Source organism: Mytilus trossulus, chromosome 8 (assembly GCF_036588685.1).
Source record: "Mytilus trossulus isolate FHL-02 chromosome 8, PNRI_Mtr1.1.1.hap1, whole genome shotgun sequence".
In the NCBI taxonomy this organism is placed as follows: Eukaryota; Metazoa; Mollusca; class Bivalvia; order Mytilida; family Mytilidae; genus Mytilus; species Mytilus trossulus.
The window spans coordinates 50,086,614-50,112,090 of NC_086380.1; the positions used below are offsets into that span (position 1 = coordinate 50,086,614).

Consider the following 25,477-nt stretch of genomic DNA (forward strand, 5'->3'; position numbering starts at 1 on the left):
GTGTTCTAGTTGTATTCAATATGATCGCAGCGGTTCTAGTTGAATTCAATAGGATCGCAGCGGTTCCTGCAGTGATAGTCTTTTATATAATAATATAATTAACTTCATTGAAAATTCACATTCCTACCTTCTCATTTGTTTTACTGGCTATCACTGCAGGAACCGCTGCGATCCTATTGAATACAACTAGAACACTTGAGTCTTCTTGTCTTTACATAGTAACATATGAATATTTCGTGCAATGTCAATTTGAAATTCATGTCACGTCACCGTCTGGTTTTTTGTTTTTTTTTTCTTCTTCAAAATCTGTAATGGTGCTCCAGTATAAAAAGAAATACCGGCGAAACAAAAACAAGATACATACACACAGAATATTTAACGACCTTGACTACAGTCGGACACGGTACCTATCGACCCTGATGGGTATCTCATACAAAGATAAAAACTAAACCCTTTTACCATGCCATGCCAACAAAAACAAAAGAGCAGTCAGACGCCGTTGGAAAAATGTATAAGATGGAACAGATTCCCTTTTGAATAGCCTGATTGCATTCGTTCCATACATCGCGTTAAAATTTTGTATGAAAAGTGATTTTACCAAAAAGATACCGACAACGTGTTAAACATGTTAAAAACAGCCTTAATTTTAAATACCCAATTTTTGCCACTGATATTCTGTCTGCAAGTCATAGCCGTGATCGTATAGTGGTTAGTACTTCGCGTTGTGGCCGCGACAACCCAGGTTCGAATCCTGGTCACGGCAAACAGCTGTGTAATGTCGCTGTTACGGCATTGTAGGCAATTTTTTTTCTCGGTCTCTCTTTTCGAATTTTGATAATCTTGGACTTCCGGTTTGACTTCCATGATGTGCTGACGTGTTTTCAGCAGAGAGTGTAATCCAGAAGATATTTAGTGTACCCGCAGGCCATCAAGTTTTGGTGGCCTGCTATTGTTGAAGTTGCTGTTCCAAGTCAGGTATATTATGAACTTTTGATTGTTATTTTTGAATTTTGAGTGACTTTAGACTTCCCCTTCGCCATGTCTGGTGAGAGGGGAGGCCGTCTTTTAAAAGAACTGTCATTAATTGTCGATGTTGCAGACAACAAGAAGGTTGGTGCAAATAGTATTATAGAAGAAGCCGAGGTTTTGTGTGGAGAAGGAAATGTTTTAGCTGTGTTACCCAGAAGTGGTAACTTATATGAAATTACTGTAGCAAATGGTGACGCGGCTGATGAACTCAGTAATGGTCCTTTTGTAATTAGTTCAACGAGATATAATTGCAAAGCGATATATTCTAAAGATAGAGTTGTAAGCTTTATGCACCTGCCGGTCTTTATCTCTGATGATGTGATTAGGGATAAGTTGGAAGCATATAATGTTGAATTAAAATCCCCGATAAAACAACACATGTATGATGGTACGAGTGTGACCGACGGAACTAGGTATGTTGTGGTTAAATTTCCGCCAAATATATCAAGTCTACCGTACACTATGAAGTTTGATTTAGGTAACAATCAACATGAATACATTAGAGTCAAACACGACCACCAATCAAAGGTGTGTTCGAATTGCTTGTCACCTAATCATTTGTATCTGAACTGTCCAAACAATAAGTGTTATCAGTGTCAGAGTTTCTGGCATATTTCCAAATATTGTGAAAGCTCCAAATGTATTAAATGTGGATTTTATCCTCGTAGATGTAAGTGCGAGAAGTCAGATAATTGTACTGCCTCTGAAATTCCTGAAAAAAACGACGAAAAAAAAGACACAGTAACTAAACCAAAACAGCGTGATACCAATGAAAACGAGCATAACGATGAATCCGAACAACCCCTCCAAAAGAAAAGCCGAGTTGAAAATGAAACACCTACTAGTGTATGGAAAGCCAACGGGGTCAAAATTCTTACTTCGTAACTTGTCAATGTGTAACTTGTAACTGTGTGATTTGTCAATTTGTATATTGATGTTTTGTAACTTGTCGATTCGTAAATTGTCAATTTGTATATTGATGTTTTGTAATTAACTTGTCGATTCGTAAATTGTTAATTTGTATATTGATGTTTTGTAACTTGTCGATTCGTAAAATGTCGATTTGCAAATTGTCAATTTGCATATTGATGTTTGCCGATTTGTAAATTGCATATTGATGTTTTGTAACTTGTCGATTCGTAAATTTTCAATTTGTATATTGATGTTTTTTAACTTGCCGATTTGTAAATTGTCAATGTGTATATTGATGATTTGTAAATTGTCGATTCGTGAAATGTCAATGTGTGAAATGTCAATGTGTGAAATGGCAATGTCTGAAATGTCATCTTTGTATTATGCTAACGATCATTATGACGACAGATGGCGCTCGATCAAGTTATTCTTCGGTGTATAAGCCTCCTGTAAGTAATTTTAATTTATTAATTACAGCAAATGCCTCTAAAAGAAAACAATACAAAAATTGCATGTTTACAGGATCACAGTTTTATTTTGTTAACTGAGTCAGACGTGGACTTTTGTTCGAGAACGGATTAAACTTTATAAAAATGCATCCGAACTAGTTTAGTCCCTCGACGTTATCGAACTATCCAAATTGCGAGTTTAATGAAATAGTCGTTGGTAAGTGGAATACAACGACTGGATTTTTCAGGTAAATACAATAAGGAGATGTGGTAATAAACCGTATGATTGCCAATGAGACAAATATTCACCAATGCAAAGTTCAAATAAAGACGATTTAAGCAAATATAGGCAATCTACGGCCTTCAACAATGCGGAGAATACCATATAGTCGGCTATAAAAGGCTATATCATTACTGGAAAAACTGCTACTAGTAATAAACGATTTATATTAATCATAAAATGCTATTATCGGACCATTTTATTCTGACAGGAGGGGAAAGTGCTGACATATATTTTTGTACATTTTATAACCAGTCCTGTACAAAATCGCAACTTGTACACGACATATATATATTAATATACATGCCTAATGAATAGTTCTGGTCAAAAAGCTTAAAAATTGCTGCTATATTTCCTTTCTATAAAAATTTACAACCAAAAAGACCAAAATATTCACTAGTCCCTCGATCTCAACAGCTGCTTAACGCCCAGTCCTCCCGATATGAACCCCACCCGGTGCCACACCTCCATATAGCCAGGCAACCTTACCAAATCTAATATTTTGTCGATCGGATGGTTAACTAACCGAAATGATTCACGATGTTAATCAATAAAGCTATTTGTTTTGAAATTTGCATGTCATATTAAATAAAAAATAAATCATTTGCAATGAATTTGTAACAATATAATCATAATATCTAATTCACAAACCATGTTTTATTCCGCCTGCCTCTTCTGTCGACCAGTCATTCAGGATCCCTGGCTACCATTTTACTCTAAAAATTACTCAATAGATTTTAGCGTCTGTCCCAAGTCAGGAGCCACTGGCCTTTGTAAGTCTTGTTTGATTTTTAATTGTAGTTTCTTGTGTATAATTTGGAGTTTAGTATGACGTCCATTATCACTGAACTACTAGTATTCAAATTTGTTTAGGGGCCAATTGAAGGACTCCTCCGGGTGCGGGAGTTTCTCGCTGCATTAAAGACCCATATTGGTGGTCTTCGGTTGTTGTCTGCTATATGGTCGGGTTGTCGTCTCTTTGACACATTCTCAATTTTATGATAATTGTTAAATCGGGCCCTTGCCAGCAATTAGTGTTCTTTTTGAACGAGCTTTTTTTTAATTGTCTGGTTCTATAACACTGAGAAACCAGCCCCTGGACCACCTCGTATAGAAATATTAGTTTCTGGCTTGAGCGTCTTGTCTGTTTGTCTTGTAGTTTTAGTTTGGTGAGCGTGTTTGAGACGAAACCAACTTCTCTGGATTTGTCTCCTGTTATAAATCTCGCAGGTTGTCGCTGTATTTTTTCAAGCTTACTGATGTTTGTGGTCCCATACTATTGACCATATGATATCCCATTATTGACCTGACCATTGAAATATATGCGGTTTTCTTGCATTCCGATAAACAATATCTAAATTTTTTTATCAGGAATCCTAGTGTTAATTTGCCTTCTAGGCTACGTTGGAAATATTGGTAGTCCATTTAAGGTCCTCGTCTAGTTTTCTGGTGCCTTCAGATTTTATTTTAAAATAGTGCATATTCAATACAGTTTTGATATATAGATATAGGAAGATGTGGTGTGAGTGCCAATGAGACAACTCTCCATCCAAATAACAATTTAAAAATTAAACCATTATAGGTTAAAGTACGGCCTTCAACACGGAGCCTTGGCTCACACCGAACAACAAGCTATAAAGGGCCCCAAAATTACTAGTGTAAAACCATTGAAACGGGAAAACCAACGGTCTAATCTATATAAACAAAACAAGAAACGAGAAACACGTATATATTACATAAACAAACGACAACTACTGTACATCAGATTCCTGACTTAGGACAGGTGCAAACATTTGCAGCGGGATTAAACGTTTTAATGGGCCCAAACCTTCTCCCTTTTTCTGAAACAATAGCATAACATCACAACATAGAAAAACATACGATAAAATATCAATTGGCAGACTTAACTCAATCAAAAAACGTATGATTACAGTATACATTAAATAAGTGATTCATTTAAAATGATTGTTCACATCAGTTTGTTTTGTAAAGTACAAATATGATATGCGGATAAAACATTTTTTATCTTCATTACTCATGCAGGAGCCAAATATATAAAGATTGTTCTTCCATTTACTTCTTATTTTAAAAGATCACTAGAACACACCCGCGAAATCGCGGCATTCAGAGCGTATTTGAAAGGATGTAAAGTGTTGTAGGAAGAATTATGTAAAAGATTTAATGACTTGAGAATTTCAGGAAAAGTATCAAAAGTCATAGGTACTTTGGGACAGGAAAATGTTTTTTTAACCCTCCTCCTTTATTTCCAAAATTCCCATTTTTTGTTTTCGATTAATTTCATTATGAAAATACATTTAGTGTACATGTATTATGAACATTCCAGTCAGGAGCCTGTAATTCAGTGGTTTAGTGATATTTGTTTTTCGTTCATTTTTTGTACATAAATAAGGCTGTTAGTTTTCTCATTTGAATTGTTTTACATTGTCATTTCGGGGCCTTTTATATCAGACTATGCAGTATCGGCTTTTGCTTATTGTTGAAGGCCGTAGGGTGACCTTTAAATGTTAATTTCGATGTCATTTTGGTCTCTTGTGGAGAGCTGTCTCATTGGCATTCATACCACATCTTCTTTTTATGTAAAACATTTAGTGAAATTTCAGAAAAGGTATCAAAAGTCATAAGTCATAGGTAATTTGGGACAGGATAATTGTTTTTCTAGCCCGGCTCCTCCTTTTTCAACAAAAAAATCCTTTTTTTTTTGTTTGTTCTCTATTATTTTTAATGACACATGATTAATTTTAGCGCTTATCTGTATATTATGAACATTCGTTAAAGGGGGGTCGGGGCAGAGGCGGATTTAGGGGTCCCTTTTCTGGAAAATAATTTGTTGCTTATATAGGGAATCACTGAAGCATGACCGGAGCGGGCCCCTCTTAGGCAGTCAACGGGCCCCTGCGTATAAAAATTTTTGGATCCGCCGGCCCTGATCCCAATTTCCCAGGCTTAAAAACATGAAATCCCAAGGTTCTGAATTTATTATACAAATTAAATATCTCGACATCCCGAAATTCGAAAATAGAAATCCCGGATCCCGAAATGGTCAATCCTGAAATTTCGATCTTAAAAACACCCGTTCCAGACGTCCCGAAAGTGTATTTTCTTTTTACAGTCGATTCTCAGTTTAATAATTGATCCACAGAGGTCATTGATATATTATTCAGACCCTCTCTATCAAATAAACCCTGTGACTGCCGTGGATAGTAAACTTGAAAATGATATCAGACAGAAAATACACTTTATTCGTAGTATATGTATTTGTTTCAAAGTAAAAAGAAAAACGCAAACCGGAAGTCTAATCTGACTTAAATTTCGTCCAATGAAGGATATAAGACAGAAAATACACTATTCGTAGTATCAATGTATGTTCATAGTATACAGAAAAACGCAAACCGGAAGTCTAATCTGAATTAAAATTTCGCCCAATGACGGAAACATATCCGGACGGTTTTTTTCTTGTTTTTCACCCAAAATAACTCAATCTGAATAATCATATGAATAGATGACAAATGCGATTATGCACAATACCCATAGGACACAGAGGCATGATGATTGTTTTATTGTGGAAAGAAGAGAAGCGACACCCAAAATGAGGTCTTCTCGTTTAATAGTATAGATTAGATAATTACATTCTTTTCTGAAATTTTCATATTGAGATTATAATGCTAAGGAATAATGGGTGTCAGACCATTTCTCCCACTATACATTTAGTCCAAAATTTGCGGCCCAGGATAATATTAGTATACATTTTCAAGCCGCGTCTTATATTTCATGTATTTAGTCTTATTTTGACCCGGTTAAATATTAAGTAGAAATTTCCTACCAAGTGAGAGTAATATATTTGCGAAGTTGATAAGGAAGCCCGTTCCAGCGATACATCTATGTATACCTTAATACAGGAAGTGACAAACCCCATCCCAGGTTTGGTGACCAGTACAATAGTACACAAACATGCTTATTTGAAGTCACCTCTATATAAAACCGAGTCCCTGATATACATGCCATATAAAACAAACAAATGCATTTATCTATTTGTTTCTTTTATTTATGTATGTGGTGGTGCACAGAACTGATTTAAATTACTTTGGTATATATATTCCATATGGCGGTGCACATACTTACAGGAGGCTTATATACATAAGAAGAGACCGAGCGCCATCTGTCGTCATAAAGATCGTTAGCATAATACAACGATGACATTTCACACATTGACATTTAACGAATCGACAAGTTACAAATCATCAATATACAAATTAACAATTTACGAATCGACAAGTACAAAACATCAATATACAAATTGACAATTTACGAATCGACATGTTACAAAACATCAATATACAAATAGATAATTTACAAATCGACATTTAACGAATCGACAAGTAACAAAGCATCAATATATACAAATTGACAAATCACACATTTACAAGTTACAAATTGACAAGTCACGAATAAAGAATTTTGACCCCGTTGGCTTTCCATACCTATCGACCCTGATGGGTATCTCATACAAAGATAAAAACTAAACCCTTTTACCATGCCATGCCAACAAAAACAAAAGAGCAGTCAGACGCCGTTGGAAAATGTATAAGATGGAACAGAATCCCTTTTGAATAGCCTGATTGCACTCGTTCCATATATCGTGTTAAAATTTTGTATGAAAAGTGATTTTACCAAAAAAAAAGATACCGACAACGTGTTAAACATGTTAAAATCAGCCTTAATTTTAAATACCCAATTTTTGCCTCATATTACCCAATTTTTGCCTCATATATTCTGTCTGCATGTCATAGCCGTGATCGTATAGTGGTTAGTACTTCGCATTGTGGCCGCGACAACCCAGGTTCGAATCGTGGTCACGGCAAACAGCTGTGTAATGTCGCTGTTACGGCATTGTAGGCCATTTTTTTTCTCGGTCTCTCTTTTCGAATTTTGATAATCTTTCTTCGTTTTAAGATACACATACACATGTTACTATGTAAAGACAAGAAGAGTTCTAGTTGTATTCAATATGATCGCAGCGGTTCTAGTTGAATTCAATAGGATCGCAGCGGTTCCTGCAGTGATAGTCTTTTATATAATAATATAATTAACGTCATTGGAAATTCACATTCCTACCTTCTCATTTGTTTTACTGGCTATCACTGCAGGAACCGCTGCGATCCTATTGAATACAACTAGAACACTTGAGTCTTCTTGTCTTGGACTCAAAGCTACGTTAACTTCCGTACTGCAATCGTATTGGATACCGACACTTAGACAATTTGTTAAAGAAGTAATTGATCAAGTTTTCGCTGCTGTTATTCATTGTAATGTTACCCAAGTGTGACTTGTTGACATTAGAGCCCGAATAGATATACACACATTCTATTCGCTTTTGTTATTGTCAGCTATATAGTTGCTCGATGTATCCACTTTACGATATTGGTGTCAAGTGACCAGGATAAATTTGAAGCTGAAATCGATACTAGCAGGACATAGAAGCGCCGTTTCAAGAATATTCCAGAAATTCGACGAAGATGGGGAGAGCGGAACAGAACTTGTTGAATCCGATGAAATTTCGAAACAGAAATCGTTGACTCTGATGAGTATTTATTTAATTTAGAAACAAAAATAAAAACACAAAAAAGAGTTGATGAACGATCAACCAACGCAAATCTTCATTACATACCGCACCATCATTTCCGTAAAAAGTCGTCAACCACGCCCATCAGAATTGTATTTGACTGCAGCTGCAAACATTCACCTGTTAGTCTAAGCTGAAATGATTGTGATGGATCTTTCGCAAAATTTTAACGATTTAACCAGAATTTTTCTAAAAATACTCCGTGTCGACAGATATAAAAGCCTTTCTTAATATGGGTTGGATGAAGAGGATCGTGATGTTACCAGATTCTTTTAGCTTAGTAACCCGGATGACCCAAATAGTCAACTTACCGCAAACAGATTCAAGTCAGTATAATTTGGAACAACTTGCTCTCCGTTTATCCTAAATGCTGTTATAGGTATAAACATTTGACTGAAAATTCCACAGACTGGACAACAGCTTTAATCAACAAAGAGCTTTGTAAGCCTTCTTTCGTGCAGCATATTTAGTATTTGTAAATGATTTGTTTAAAGGACTATGTATCAAGAGTAAATTCGACTTTGGCGATCATTGACAAATTATTTTACGGCAAAGATGGACTTACACGATCAGCCATAATTCGAACAAAAACAAAAACTGGTATGATATCTAGACCAATCATCAAACTTTATCTGTTAGAACTGAATTCTTTGGAACTTGAAAAAAGAGCAGCTCAGAGTGAGGCAAAGACGAAAATAAAAACATGGACTAACGTGTGTTAAATGTAAATTGTGAAAAGTAAAATGATAATGTGTGATTAGCATATGGACATTAAAATAAATATAAACCGTGGGCTGCTAAATATTTTACATAGAAGCTTTATTTTATTAGAACTTTTATAATTAAAGTTGTGATCACTTTCATTTATTGTAAAGTAATTCATGTGCGGCCCAAGTATGTTGGGAGCAAAATCACAAACGTAACTTTCTCGCTGCCGCTATTCATTGTAACGTCATCTAAGTGTTGACATTAGAGATTGAATAGAGATATTTGTTATTGTTAGCCCGATTTATCCACTTAACGATAGCCTAGACCCGTACGAGTTTATCAGCAGTGGGTTAAAAGGGTAGTCACCCGATTAACCACGAAGTCGAAATAAACTATTACTGGTTGGCGAAACGAAGAGATTTTCCACGCGAGCCATTATATCAGAGAGAGATGTATCAATTGCCTCTAAAATGATCCAAATCACAAATGCCCTAGACTCGTACGACTTAGCAAGGAAATTATAAGGTTGCTACCTTTATATATCTCAAAGTCAAAATGAACTATTGCCAGCTGGCCAAACACAGACATTTGCCACATGGGTCATGACACCAGAGGTAAATGAAGTAGTTGTGTAATGGCCAATTATACGTATGCCCTAGAACCGTACGAGTTTGTCAGCAGAGGGTAACTAGAGGGATGTGGTACTCGGATTCATCACGAAGTCGAAACAAACTATTGCCGGCTGGCCAAACTAAGAAATTCTCCACGTGGGCCATTATACCAGAGGAAGAAGTGGACATTGCCTCTAGAGTGACCTATATTACTGATTCCCTAGACCCTTACGACTTAGTCAGCAAAGTGTAAGGTGGGTACCTTTATATATCTCAAAGTAGAATTGAACTATTGATGACTTGTCAAACTAAAAGATTCTCCTCATGGACCATCATACAGAGGTTAAGGTAATAATTGCCTTTAAAATGGCCAGACAGTTAAAGTATGTTTAAATATTTTGATATACAAGAGTACTTCCCTTACCTTTTCCTACCCATACGTACGGATCTATGACATACGTTCTATGGACCTTTTTAGAGAAAACACCTACATTAATCTCTGATTTAATAGCCCACAGGGAGAATCTCTTCTTTTGGTCTTTGTGATATACAAGTGTACTACTTTATATTTGCTGACCAACAGGTACGGGTCTACCATGGGTAATTTTCGAGGCAACATTGTTCTCTACATCTGATATAATGGACAACACCAGAAGAGTTAGAGCTATGGCCCATCTAAAAGGCAATGACTACCTCTACCTCTGCTAAAATGGTCCACGTTTAGAATATCTTAGTCGGTTAGCTGGAAATATTTCATTTCGACTTCGATGTAGACCGGGATACCATATCAACCTTTAAACCCTCTGCTGACAATTTTTTTTCGATCTAGGACATAGGTAACAATACACAGTTAGAAGTTTAGTTTCGCATTATGGGCCCTGTGAAATTTTTAAATATGAAAGTTTTTGTACAATAAAATTGATTTTTAGATAATTAAAGAATAATATAGCCTTCTTAGTGGGTTTATATGAACATTTAGATTGATTTTAACATGTTTTATAGGCCATTTCTATGATTGACAGTCCGTATTTTCCTATCCGTACCGTTCATAGGTCCATAAATTATTGTAGTTGTAAGCGGAAGAAGGGATCCCGTAGACCGCCCTACGTCACGATGCATGAATAATGCATATTCTATTTATAGGCTATTTTTAAACGATTCGGAAAATACTAATGCTAAAAATAGAATTTTCTTAACATTTAAAACTATCTTAAAAAAAACGATGCAAAATCATTAAGTTTCATGGAGAGTGGTAAAGGGTTATTTTCGTGGAACGTGATCGCGTTTTTTTATTTCACGTTCAACGTGTTTTTACTTTTTTATTTTTCGTTCAGTCGTGCGAAACAGCTAGGTGTTCAACATGTTCTATTATAATGAAATTATTATACGTGCTTCGTGATTCAAATATAAAAAAGAAGATGTGGTATGATTGCCAATGAGACAACTATCCACAAAAGACCAAAATGACACAAAAATTAACAACTATAGGTCACCGCACGGCCTTCGACAATGAGCAAAGCCAATATACCGCATAGTCAGCTATAAAAGGACCCAATTAGACAATGTAAAACAATTCAATCGAGAAAACTAACGGCCTTATTAACATACTATATAGTAAAAAATCATTTCTGTAGTTCACCGAAAGGGGAAGTGGTCTAGAACACAGTATTATTTTATTTAGGGGGTTCACTATTCACGCAAATTTTTATTAGTCTTCACTTCAAGGTTAATCGAGCAAATTTTATTAAATAAGGCTTTTTACAGTTTTTTTTTACTTTACTACGGGCTCATAAGGATCTTAAATCTGATTTTATTGCTGTGTCCACAATAGACACAGCAATATTATTCTAAGTATTTCACCTGTATCGGTTTGGACAATTCCATACACACACCATTATGCTTAAGGGGTTTTCATATGTCATGTCAAGATGATATAGGCTATATGATCCTATATACCGTTGTTTGCCACCAAAAAAAATCTGGTAAAGTCACTTTTCTGAAAAACCAATATAAATATAGTTATAACATATTTATATATTTAAATTAACTGTGTTCATTGACCCGAATGTTTTAATGGCAACACACACCTGAATGTTTTAATGGCAACACACACCTAAAATTCGTTTTGGTCTATTCCATGACATTTTCGCGGGAAATATTCATCAGAGACTTAATTTTAATGGACGTTCATTTGGAAAATTTTACTATCTATTTTATGTGAACAATTGTCATATGTGTTTGTGTTTCGTACATTTAAAGGATCAACGTTATTTAAATTCCGTATATCTTCATTTGACATCAGGTTTGTACGCATTTAGTCTCTTCTCTAGTCTCTAATCTAAACTGAAGGCCGCGAAGGGACACATGTCATGATGACACGTGCTGCACAATCCCACACATTTCAACGAACAAAAAAGTTACTATTGAATAGACTTTATCAGCTGTTTATAGACATCTTTATGCATTTCATCCCCTAATGTCAGTCATGATAACACTGGCATTAACAGCGGAAACCGTGTATTCGCGAATTCTGTCTTTCGCCTGCTATGGACGATTCCATACAATATTGTATATTAGGGGTTTACATTATGGACGATTCCATATAACATTGTAGTTCAGGGATTGTTTACATGTTTAGTCGTATCTGGTATCTTAATGAACACGATGTACATTATTTCTACATATTTGTATATGTTGAAGGAAACAGCTCAATTTCATGATAATTTGGTATACAGAAACATGACATAAGTTTTTTGTACAATTTTGGTGTGTATAAATGACCTACATTACAGCCCTGAAATTCTTGGTGCATTTAATGAGGGGGGATAGGAGGGGTTTACTTTTTAACGGATTTACTGTACGCATGTAAATACTGGTGAAGGATATTCAGTGTATTTTTATACACCGTACTCAGCTGGGTTTGCCTTGATTGGAAGAATATATTTACAGACAGCTATAGTATAGATGAAGCAGCTGTACATTTTTATTTAGACATGGCATTTACCTGGGAATTCCCAAAATACAATGCTGACATGGAATTTACCATCAATTTGGAATAAGCATGATAGTCATACATACTGTCATACACATCAATATTTCTTTTTTTAAACCAATATTTATTTATAAATGCATACAGTATGAAATGTATAGTTTAGCAATGATTGTGTATATCCCTCCTGTAAATGTGCTTTAAATTTTGGTGTATCTATTTGGTATTATTCATTTATTTAAAAACATGATTTTATCATATTTTACAGAAACGTATCCTACACTTGTCATTTTTTTTGTTTATCTGTCTGTTTTGGTGTGATAAAATGGCAGCTCATAAAATGCCATGTTCAGTCATGCAGGGGACTTACTGAAATAAGTGATTTTTAAATCACTTTTTTAGTAGAAAATTTAATTTGCAAGGTTTATTCACAAATTGGGATTTTGTAGTTTTTCAAAACTTAAAACAAATAGATTTAAATGATATTTTTTATTTAGTACATGTACATTTAAAAAAAAAAACACTTTTTGCTACTTTTAAGTAGCAAGGTGTATGCCTTTGATGCTATCATTTAGCTGAAAATTCTATTTTAGTTGAAAAAATGCTATAATAATGGCTTTACATATTGAACTGATACTTTTTTAAATGATTTTTCCCAGCAATGGGAGTATTTTTCCTGTGAAGTTCAAGGTTTCATCTTTCAGAGTATGTAATAAAATTTTACTGTTTGCGATAAAAATATTCACTGTTTAGGGGTGTTGAAATTAGGTCTTACATAGTTGATGCGTATCCAATCCGTGATTTGTATATATTTCAATGGTGCTCTTGGTAAGGCCAAAAAAATATATGTTTGTTTACGGGCACCTGACCGATCCTATTTTGAGCACCCACCCTAAGCCATTTTATTGCCGTCGTAAGAAATAATCCAATCATTGTAAATAGGGGAACTCTCGCCCCATGGACAACTCGGACCATGCAAGACGGACCACACAATTCAAAATCATGGTGCAAAAACTAAAATGGACCAAATAAGAAAAAGAAAATACCGACCTACCTACCTACCCTACATACTTTGATGATGTAACCTTATACAGACATGTTAGTTTTCTCGCTTGAATTGTTTTACATTGTCTTATCAGGGCCTTTTACAGCTGACTGCGGTATGGGCTTTGCTCATTGTAACCTGTACAACAATCAAACATCAACCCACACTAAACTGAATGTAATTGAAAGACATCTAGAGGTTGATATCAGAGGCGGATTTAGGGGGGGGGGCGGGCCCCTGCTTTTTGAGAAAAAAATTGGTTGCTTATATAGGGAATCACTGAATCGTGACTGGAGCGAGCCCCCTCTTAGGTCAGTCAGTGGGCCCCCACTTTAGAAAATTTCTGGATCCGCCACTGGATATACAGTATCAAACAGAAGATAAAAAAGGGAACAATATGGTGAATTTTAGAGATTAATATTATTTCATGTACATGCATTTGAAATATTTAAGATATATTGTTTCGATTTTTTTAGTTCTAGGTTACATGGTGACCTAGCTTCCATTTTCGAAAACTGTGATTTAAATGCTAGTCTATTAGAGGGATATTTCCTTTTCATTGGTTGTAGATATGGAATCTTATTTTACCATGAAGTCAGATTTGAAAATGACTTTGGGAATGAAGATATTGTAAAGACTGAATGTCAGTTTTAGTCTTATATATGTACTTTATAATTTTAGTCTTGCATGTACATAATTATGTGTACATTATATCACTGATTCAGTGGCAATGGTAAATAGACACTGACAAGTCTTAGATAATATTTTATAGTTTTGAATGTTTTGTCCATTAAAATTAGGTGGAGGTTTGTGTGTTCTTATTTCCAACAGAGGTAAACTCAACACATACATGACATACATGTATCAATATGTGCATGAAGCAAATTGATAGTTGCTAGATACAGAATGATTGTACCACAAGAAAGTTTTAACCTGTGTATATATACTTAAAATATGATAAAAAAAAATCATGTCACTTCTGAATCCAACCATGTAGTATGGAATGTTTTTGAGATGTGGTTTTGGTCGATGGATGTCAATGAAGGACCTGTAGTACAAAGTATATCACTGAATTTAGCTCTTTGTCTAAGTGTATTATTGAATACTTTGCTTTGAGCTCAGTTCATTGTTATGCAAATCATTCTTTGTGAAATAAAGATTTGACAGAAAACTCTCATGTACAAGGATTTGTCAAAGTAGTATCACCTCTATTTACAATGTAAGTATTAGGGAGATAAAAGCATTCTATTTTGATTTGAACCAAACATATTATAAAAAAAAGAACAAATTTACCCGAGAATGCTACTACCACTACTAGCAATATGATGCTAGGTTGTTTTAATACATCTGTACTAGCTGCCTACTGATGACTCGGTTCTGAGTGTAAATGGTCCTTCAACTATGCGGGGGAAAATTATAAGGCATATCTAGGCTTATCAATTTCTAAAACAATATTTCATTGCACATGTTTGAAATTTTTAAACAACCACAAAAATTTTTGCAGTTGAAATACATGTAGGTATCCTGTCGTCGTCTTACCAAGACGGATGGTTTCCAGATAATAACTTCAGTATAAGTAAAAAGGAAGCCTTAAAATTATAACATACTGTGGATTCATTTATTTTCGAGGGTACCAATTTTCGTGGATTAAAGAAAATTTGCATTTTCGTGGATATTTAATTTCGTGGTTTTGCCGAAGTCTGCATACAAGCCTATAGAAAATTTGTTAATCGTTGAACATTTAATTTCGTGGTTAGACTCTACCCACGAAAGCCACAAAAATTGGTATCCAAAGAATAATAATGAATCCACAGTAATATTTATAATCATAAAAGGAAGCTTGGGATTGTTTTGGGGGGTTATATATATAGTCCCTAAGGTTTAGGAATAAGGGTTCCAAAGGTGACCAAAACAAGCATTAATCTAGTGTCCGTACAAAGAGTCGAGTATAAGTATTTCAATTGTTCTGAAATTGTACCATAATATTGAATACCATAAGTAGAAGGTTGAGGTCTATTTTGTGGGTTATGGGGCAAATAGTCTAGGAATTAAGGGCCAAAAACAAACATTTTTGTAGATTCCAGACAGTAAATTGGAGTTATTTCTTTGTCCAGAATGGTTGTTGAATTACCTAAAACCAATGCTTTAGGAAATCTTCTTTAAAAATTGGAGTTTGGATTTCTCTGTTCAGAATAGTAGTTGAATCAACTTAAAATAACGCTATACATGTATATACAATATACAATGCAAAATTCACTTTACTACCAACTGATAAATTTAAGCAGTCTTTAATAGCCATTCAGTGATTACAAGCACTTTGATTATCATTCTAGGGTTATGCCCTTTCACAAATGGAAAAATTTCTCAAGTTTGTCTCAACTAAATTTAGTGAAATGTGTATATAATGCTTATTACCTCTAAACTCAGTTTAAGTTCAATTTTTGGCAGCTTCACTTTATGTACCGTTTAACGTTATATGCTAGCGGGGGCATCATCACCATGACTGTATGACATTTATATTTTAATACTATGTTTTATTAAAATGAGTAGTTGAATAATTATTGTTGCAAACTCCATTAGAAATTTGATTTGAGATCATTTTTATACGACCGCAAAAATTGAAAACTTTTTGGTTGTACATTGGTATCACGTTGGCGTCATCGTCTTCATCCAAAGACATTTGGTTTTCGCACTCTAACTTAAGTAAAAGTCAATAGAAATATATGAAATTTAGACACAAGGTTTATGACCATGAAAGGAAGGCTGGGATTGATTTTGGGTATTTTGGTCTCAACAGTTTAGGAATAAGGGCCCAAATTAACATTGTTCTTGGTTTTTGCTCTATAACTCGAGTACTAGTAAACAGAAATCTATGATATTTTAACATAAGGTCTATGGCCACACAAGGAGGGTTGGAATAGATTTTGGTAGTTTTAGTCCCAACAGTGTAGGATTTAGGAACCAAAAACAGGTCCCAAATAAGCATTTTTCTTGGTTTTTTGAACAATACCTTTAGCATAAGTTAATAGAAATCTATAAAGGTTTATGACCACAAAAGGAAGGTTTGGATTATTTTTGGGAGTTTTGGTCCCAAGACATAAGGGGCCAAAATTAAACTTTGTTTGCTTTCATCAAAAAAATGAATTATTGTGCTTCTTTGATATGCCAAATCTAACCGTGTTAAAATTCTTAATTTTTGGTCCTGTTTTTAAATTGATCTACATTAAGGTCCAAAGGGTCCAAAATTAAAATTAGCTTGATTTTAACAAAAATTGAAATTTTGGGGTTCTTTGATATGGTGAGTCTTAACATGTACTTAGATTTTTGATTATGGGCCCAGTTTTCAAGTTGGTCCCAATCGGGGTCAAAAATTATTATACTAAGTATTGTGCAATAGCAAGAAATTTTCAATTGGACAGTATTCTGCAATAGCAAGAAACCTTTAATTGCACAGTATTGTTCAATAGCAAGAAATGTTCAATTGCACAGTATTGCACAATAGCATGAAATCTCCAATTGCACAGTATTGTGCAATAGCAAGTCATTTTTAATTGCACTGTATTGCACAATAGCAAGAAATATCTAATTGCACAATATTGCGCAATAGCAAGAAATTTTCAATTGCACAGTATTGCCAATAGCCAGGAATATTCAATTGCACAGTATTGTCCCGTTTTCAAATTGGTCTACATTAAGATCTAAAGGGACAAAAAATGAACTTTGTTTCATTTCAACTAAAATTGAAAATAAGGGGTTCTTCAATATGCCGAATCTAACCGTGTATTTAGATTTTTAATATTTGGGCCCGGTTATCAAATTGGTCCACATGGAGGTCTAACATGTCTAAAGGGTCTTAAATTAAACATTATTTGATTTCATCAAAAATTGAATTCTTCGGGTTCTATGATATTCTGAATTTAACCATGTATTTAGATTTTGGATATTGGACCAAAATAGGTAAATGTCCAATTTAAAATTTTTAAGTTGAAGTTCTTAGGCCTTAAATAAAATATTGTTTGTTTCCCCAATCCCGATCGACCCTTCAAAATTGGTGCTACTCATAAAATTTTATTGTTATGCCTCGTGCATAGATTTGCATTACAGATAACCAAACTTAGTAGATTATTCAAACTTTAATACATCTACAGGATGATGGTAAAAAACTGAAAATACAAAGATAATCACTTTTACAATTTTGAAAATTACGTACGCTAAATATTTTATGACACAAATGGCTTTCCATACTTTAAATTTTTCATGAGCGAGGTTATTTATAGAAATTACAATAAATCTTTAAAATGACTAATTAATGTTCAATAATGAATGAATTGAATGTCTTAGTGTATATTATAATGAAACACAACTGTTTGTATAGTTTGTAAGCGTTCTAATAAAAGTTCTTTGTGTTGCACATATTCTTGAAGATACGCATCGAAAAACATAAACACAGGTAAACAAACAAAGTCACATCTTTTGTGTCGATTCATAACAATAATATAGATGCTTATATACATGTAAAGAGTTCAACTTACGCCGTGGTTGGCTCAGAATATTGTGTCAGTGAATGTCCGTCATGGAACGGATTCCATTACAAAGGGAGATAAATCCAAAAAAGTACATATGGAGCGCCGGTGACATTACACTCCCCGTCTGATATTAAATATATCACTATCAATCAGTTTCTATTAACACAACTAGTTCGGTGATCGGACGGATGTATGAAACTCTTTCACCATCTTTACGTATGATTCGCAACGCTACTTTGCGGACTCTTTTGTCTTGACTTGGAAAGGTGTCAGTTATGATGCCGACAGGCCAGCTACATCTATGAACAGAATTGTCTTTCAATAATACTAGATCTCCAACTGAAACGTCTCGTTTTTCTGTTTGCCATTTGCGACGTTTTTGCAATGTCTGGAGATATTCAACTCTCCATTTTCTCCAAAACATATCAGCCAGTACCTGGACTCTTTTCCACTGAGCTTTATACATATTGGTCATATCAAAGGTGTTTTCAATCGTTATCAAATTAGGTTTTTGAGTCAGAAGCATTGCTGGAGTTAGAGGAATCGGGTCCTCTGGATCTGTTGAAACTTCAACTAGTGGCCTAGAATTAACGATGGCCGTCACTTCTGCCAAAAGAGTTATAAGTACTTCGTGTGTAAGTCCACCCTTTACGTTCTCTAGAAGAATTGAATCAAGGACACGTCTTGTGACGCCAATCATCCTCTCCCATATACCGCCCATATGAGAAGAATGCGGTGCATTGAAAACCCATGTAACTCCCGACTTGTACAAACAGTCCTTAATATTATCATCGTCCACACGAATAGTATCTATTTTTAGTTCATTTGTAGCTCCTACAAAATTTGTTCCACAGTCTGATCTAATTTGTTTCACTTGTCCGCGTATAGACGTGAATCTTTTAAAGGCATTAATGAATGAAGAACTACTCATCTCTTCAAGGACTTCAATATGAATACCCCGGGTGGTGAGACAGGTAAAGAGAGCGGCCCACCTTTTTGAATTGGCAGCGCCACCACGTGTCTTCCGAGTTACTATCTCCCATGGTCCAAAGCAGTCAACACCTACGTAAGTGAAAGGTGGTCCAGGTTCCAGGCGGTCGACAGGAAGATCTGCCATTTTCTGAAATTGCAGCTTGCCTCGCAATTTTCTACAAATTATGCACTTGTGAATCATTGAAGACACAATTCTTTTCGATCCGGTTATCCAATAACCACCAGTTCTAATTGCTCCATTCGTGATCAATCTTCCTTGATGTTTAACTTGATGATGGAATTTTCGTATCAACAAAGTGGCTATATGATGTTTGCCTGGAATGATAATGGGATGTTTTTCGTTGATTTCAATATCAGCACGAGATAAACGTCCTCCTACACGTAATATACCTTCCTGATCAACGAATGGATTAAGAGAGACCAACGGACTGTTCGCTGGTATGCTTTTCCCTTCGACACAACTAAGTAACTCATCAGTATAAGTCTCTGCCTGAACAGCTTTGATGATATTAATTTCTGCCCTTCGGCTATTCACGAGATTTAAAGATTCCCCACAGAGATGCCATCCTCTTCCGTGGTGACAGGAGGCTTTACCTTGGTAAGAATCTACGATATGTTGAAGTCTAGCAATAGTGCCTACTAATTTGTTCCAGTCTGAAAATCTGTCGAACCTTTGTGATCCCATATTAGAGATGTCTGAAATTTTCGTTTTGAGACATGACACATTCCTGACTTCCTTGTCTTCAGACGGGTCCTGTAATTGATACTCCGTTTCACTGATCGAGTTTTCACCTATGGTACGAGTTGGTCCATGAAGCCACATGCTTGTTTGTAAATCATTAACAGCAATCGATCTTGTTGCCTGATCTGCAGGATTGTTTCCTGTATGTACATACGACCATTGGCTTGCCTTCGAAATCTTTCTAATTTTAGCTACCATATTAGCGACATAAGTGTAAAATCTTCTTGAATCGTTGGAAATATATCCAAGTACAACTTTACTGTCAGTGAAGAATCGAAACTTTTCCGGTGGTATATCAAGATGTTCCGTGACAGATTCTGCAAGTTCAATTGCCAAAACAGCTGCACAAAGTTCTAGTCTAGGTATGGTATGACCATGTGATGGAGCTACCTTAGCTTTTCCAAGGACAAATCCGTACTGTCGATCGTGACCTGACCTTTGAGCACTCAAATACGCAACTGCTCCAATCGCCCTTTCAGAAGCATCTGAAAAGATATGAATTGTTTTCTCTAATGTTGAAGAATAAGGTTCGGCAAAGTACGTGCGTGGAATTTTAACATGTTCAAGATCAACCAACGAAGTTTTCCAATCTTTCCACTCTGAATACTGTTGTGGCGAGAGTGGCGAGTCCCAGTCCTGACTTTCCTGAATTAATGACCTCATTAACAATTTGCCTTTTATAACAACTGGCGCAATAAATCCAAGAGGATCGTATATAGAGTTAATTGTCGACAATACACCTCGTCTTGTGAAAGGTTTAATTCCGGAATCAACTTGGAATGTAAACGAATCGGAATCTAAATCCCAGTTAATACCAAGGCTTCTTTGTGACGGTAGTCTGTCACAATCTAGATCTATTTCCTTCAAGTTTTTTGCTAATTCTTCTTGTGGAAATGCATTCATCACCTCTTTATTATTTGATGCGATTTTATGTAGTTCAATGTTTCCAATTTTTTCTAGAGCATCTTTTGACCTCTTCATTAAGCTGATTGCTTCTGATGCGGACGGTAGAGAAATGAGACCATCGTCAACATAAAAATTGTTCTCAATGTAATCCTTTACATCCGACCCGTACACATTTTCGCCAAGAGCAGCAGTTTTCCTCAGACCATACGTAGCTATTGCAGGAGAGGGCGAGTTGCCGAATGCATGGACGCACATGCGATACTTTGTTAGCTCATTTGACGGATTGTTATCTTTGTACCACAAAAACCTCAAGTAGTCTCTGTGATCTTCACTTACTCGAAAGCAGTAGAACATTTGACGAATGTCTCCTATGACAGCGACTTGATCCTTACGAAAGCGCATCAATACACCAATCAAACTGTTCGCTAAATCTGGTCCGGAGAGAAGAACGTCGTTTAATGAAACGCCTCCATATTTAGCAGATGAATCAAATACTGCTCGTAACTGATCTGGCTTTTTGGGGTGGTAGACCCCAAAAATAGGTAAGTACCAACATTCTGAATTATTGTCAAGTTCGGGTGCTAGCTCAGCATGGCCGTTCTCAAATATGTTAGCCATGAAGGTAAGAAAATGTTGCATTTTTGTCTGATCTCTACGTAGACCATGGTCGAGTGATCTAGCTCGTTTCATAGCAAGTTGTTCATTATTCGGTAGCCGTTGTCTGTCCTCTCGAAATGGTAACGGTGCAATCCAATTCTTATCGTCGTCTTGTTTAAACTCTTTATCCATGATCTTGAGAAATTCTTTGTCATCGATTGACATTGCAATTTTGTCGTCATGATTAGTTGTTTGGAACACATCTTTTCCAAATGAATCTTTCTCGTAGACTTCGAAAGCATTTACACACGGTTGAACAAGCGAAGGACGATCGCCTTTCACTAAAAATGTCTTGTTCACGTTTACGACCTCAGGCACGTGAGTTTTGTCAAGACATGTTTCACCTATTATAGTCCAACCAAGGGGAAGTTTCTGGGCATAAGGCGAACCTCGTGGTCCTATTCTCTGATCCATAACGTGATGAGCCTCGATGATATCACGGCCTAATAATAACAGTATTTCACAATTTTCATCAATCTGAGGAATATTTGAAGCAATGTCCCAGAGGTGATTGTAGTATGCAGCTATTTCCGGAGTAGGAATTTCAGATCGAATGTTCGGTATACCATCACACTCAATTAACGGTGGTAGATCTAGAGCAACATTTGCATCTAAAGATTCGACGATTAGATTCGAAATTTTCTTACCGGTAATGTTGACTTTTCCAGAGCAAGATGAAAGTGTATAGCTTATTTCCTCGCCTTGAGCATTGAGTAAGGCTGAAAGTTCCGGCTTCATTAGTGATCTGTTTGATTGATCATCTATCAATGCATATGTCTTAACAGCATTGGCACGCTGGTTCTTCTGATATATTGTTACAAGTACCGTTTTGGCACATGACTTCCCTGAAAAGTAGTCTCCACATACTTTAGAGCACATTGCTTTTACAACTGGTGTTGAAGAATTTGGTTCCGAGTTTTGCGCTGACTCCCCGCCATTCGAGGATAAAGCTATCGGTGGCGTGTTAAATTTCCTTTGAAAATTGTCAACGTGAAGAGCAGTTGCATGATTACTGCTACATATGTCACACTTGACAGTACCACTACTTGGACAGTTTCTTTGTATGTGAGTATTCGATTCACAGCATCGGAAACAAATGTTTTTATCTTTCAATAATTTTCGCCTTTCATCTATTGGTTTGTTCCTAAATGCTCTACATTTATTTAGAGTATGATTGGTATTGTGAATTGGACATTGTTTATCATCTCTTGATTTCTCTGTTGATCTGCTATTGCCTTGTAGTTCCGTTTTCTTAGTTGCAACATTGACATTTCGTGAATTTCCTTTTTCTTTGCGATTGGTGACAACGGAGTCGTACTCATACATGAAGCTAGGGTTGTTCTTGATCTTACTTTGCTCTCTCAAAAACTCAGCGAAGCACTCAAAGGGAGGATATATTACTTTTTTATCCTTCATAAATTTTCCTGCTGTGTTCGTCCACTTTTCTTGAATATTTCTAGGTAGCTTAGAAACAATAGGGATTACTCCTATAGAAGAATCATACATGGCTAACGATGATTTGAATTTAGGTTCTAGTTTCAACGATTCTATTTCGGAAACTAAGTCTGAGAGTTCATATAGTCGTTTATTTTCTTTGACGTTGATAGTAGGAAATGCGTTGAGTTTTGATCTTATAGCAGCTTCCACCATCTCAGGACAGCCATACCGGTCCTCTAAACGTTCCCATATTCTGGATAGGGCCAAAGTAGGATTACTGGGGTTAGAAGATTTAATGTTTAAAACATGTTGCCTCGATTCTAGACCGGTCCATTTTACTAGCATGTCAATCTCTTCTATAGGTGTAACTTGTAATTCTGTCATGATGTTTATGAAACTTGACTTCCAAGTACAATTGAAATTCTGGCTTATCATTGAAGTTAATTAAGCGTGATAAAAGTAACTCTTTCTTCAGTAGAAATCTTGTGAGGTCACTTGTAACACTGTTGTCTATCTTTTCTATAGTTTTGTTTTGGATTTCTGCTTGTTCCATAATAGGTGTTTCTTCATGAATTTGATCTGTTTGTGAAAGAGGTTCACTTGCCACTGATGGCACCACATGTGGGATATCAAATAATTTTTTAGGTTCGTTTCTAGTTGAAGGTACCATATATGGAATCTCAAATTCTGGTCCTGGTTGTAAAACAGAGTTTAATTTTAGGGAAGATTGTTCAGCCACATAGGCTTGTGTTCTTTTACTAGCAATAGATTTAATTCCTGAACAGCTTCTTTCAGTACGATCATCTGATCCTTCAGATTGTAACACTTCGACTTCAGCTTCAGCTGCCGCTACTTCCTTTTTGTATGATAGAACGTCAAGTTCTGCATTTAATTCAGCCTTTTCTTTCTGTGCTGCTGCTTTGAACTTAGCAGTTTCTATTTCAAATTGTTCATCTAAGTTAGCTTGTTTCTTTTTTAATTCTGCTTCTTCCTGAACATATTGCAGGCGTACCCTTGCTGCTTCTGCTTTAGCTTTGGATTTTAGGTACAAGGAGCTTGTACTCGTGTTTCGTGAGCTACTTGTTTTAGCTCCAGATCGTCTTGAAGAACTGACTGATCCTCTGTCTGTATCTTTGCGTAGTGCATCTGATATTCGCTGACGAAGACTTCTTAGTGATGCATCTATTAGTATATTGTAGCCTCGAAAAGTTGTTTCGAAATATGACTTTTCCTGTAGGCTCTCATTGGTGTTATACTTCGTTAGAAATTCGAAGTAGAGAGTACAGAGTGCTGAGAATTGGTCTACATGCAGTGTCAATTCTCGTTGAACCTCCTGAAGTTCTTGTAAGTTATCATCTTTAAGCGAATTAGCTGTATCAATAACTGCGTCAACTGTACTCCAGAATTTCTTTATCTGTCGAGTATGCCAATCTCTTGATTCTTCATAAAGATCTTGGCCTCTAATTGTCAGAGTTCTTAATTTCCGTACCGCATCGTCGTCAACAGCAACAGATTGCTCCTCAGAAGATCCTTCTCTTGAAATTGTTGACATAATGGCAGGCACAAGTTCTTCTCACCAGTTACGGGCTTTTTTACTGTTATGCCTCGTGCATAGATTTGCATTACAGATAACCAAACTTAGTAGATTATTCAAACTTTAATACATCTACAGGATGATGGTAAAAAACTGAAAATACAAAGATAATCACTTTTACAATTTTGAAAATTACGTACGCTAAATATTTTATGACAAAAATGGCTTTCCATACTTTAAATTTTTCATGAGCGAGGTTATTTATAGAAATTACAATAAATCTTTAAAATGACTAATTAATGTTCAATAATGAATTAATTGAATGTCTTATTGTATATTATAATGAAACACAACTGTTTGTATAGTTTGTAAGCGTTCTAATAAAAGTTCTTTGTGTTGCACATATTCTTGAAGATACGCATCGAAAAACATAAACACAGGTAAACAAACAAAGTCACATCTTTTGTGTCGATTCATAACAATAATATAGATGCTTATATACATGTAAAGAGTTCAACTTACGCCGTGGTTGGCTCAGAATATTGTGTCAGTGAATGTCCGTCATGGAACGGATTCCATTACAAAGGGAGATAAATCCAAAAAAGTACATATGGAGCGCCGGTGACATTACATTTATTGTCAAAACTAAGTGAAATATTATTTTATTCATTTTGGATTTTCAGGCTTGCCGGATCGTCCGATAATATTCAAGCTTTTTGGAAAAATAAAATTATTTCCCTACCTACCTATCCACACCTGGCTTGGCAGGGTCGGGATTGGGGAAACAAACAATATTTTAATTTAGGCCTTAGACCACATTCAATCTGTGTCAGAAACCTATGTTGTGTCAACTACTTAACCACAATCCAAATTCAGAGCTGTATCCAGCTTAAATGTTGTGTCCATACTAGCCCCAACCGTTCAGGTTTCCATCTCTGCAGTCGTATAAAGCAGCACCCTGCGGAGTATCTGTTCCATTCATTTGTTATTTCTTAATTTGTGTGAATTAACATTGTTA

The 25,477-nt window shown here is 35.6% G+C and overlaps 2 protein-coding genes and 1 non-coding gene across 3 annotated transcripts; 1 reads left to right on the plus strand and 2 right to left on the minus strand.

The window, feature by feature from the left end:
* Positions 1 to 691: 691 nt before the first annotated feature.
* Trnah-gug (transfer RNA histidin (anticodon GUG)) lies at positions 692 to 763 on the plus strand. Its single transcript has one exon. It is a non-coding gene; the product is annotated as a tRNA-His (tRNA).
* A 17,019-nt stretch (positions 764 to 17,782) lies between these two features.
* Positions 17,783 to 23,270, minus strand: LOC134681100 (uncharacterized). The gene is made up of 2 exons (XM_063540526.1): positions 18,197 to 23,270; positions 17,783 to 17,827 (listed from the first exon to the last, which is right to left on the minus strand). Exon 1 carries the CDS (start codon positions 23,268 to 23,270, stop codon positions 18,336 to 18,338), a length of 4,935 nt encoding a protein of 1,644 aa, XP_063396596.1. The 3' UTR covers positions 17,783 to 17,827; positions 18,197 to 18,335.
* LOC134681101 (uncharacterized) lies at positions 23,271 to 25,075 on the minus strand. The gene is made up of 2 exons (XM_063540527.1): positions 24,982 to 25,075; positions 23,271 to 24,612 (listed from the first exon to the last, which is right to left on the minus strand). Exon 2 carries the CDS (start codon positions 24,475 to 24,477, stop codon positions 23,272 to 23,274), a length of 1,206 nt encoding a protein of 401 aa, XP_063396597.1. The 5' UTR covers positions 24,478 to 24,612; positions 24,982 to 25,075; the 3' UTR covers position 23,271.
* Between the last annotated feature and the right edge of the window lie 402 nt (positions 25,076 to 25,477).

Excerpts from the sequence above, each read along its gene's own strand:
- LOC134681100 (XM_063540526.1), bottom strand. The coding sequence starts at position 23,270 with ATGCTAGTAAAATGGACCGGTCTAGAATCGAGGCAACATGTTTTAAAC.
- LOC134681101 (XM_063540527.1), bottom strand. The coding sequence starts at position 24,477 with ATGTCAACAATTTCAAGAGAAGGATCTTCTGAGGAGCAATCTGTTGCT.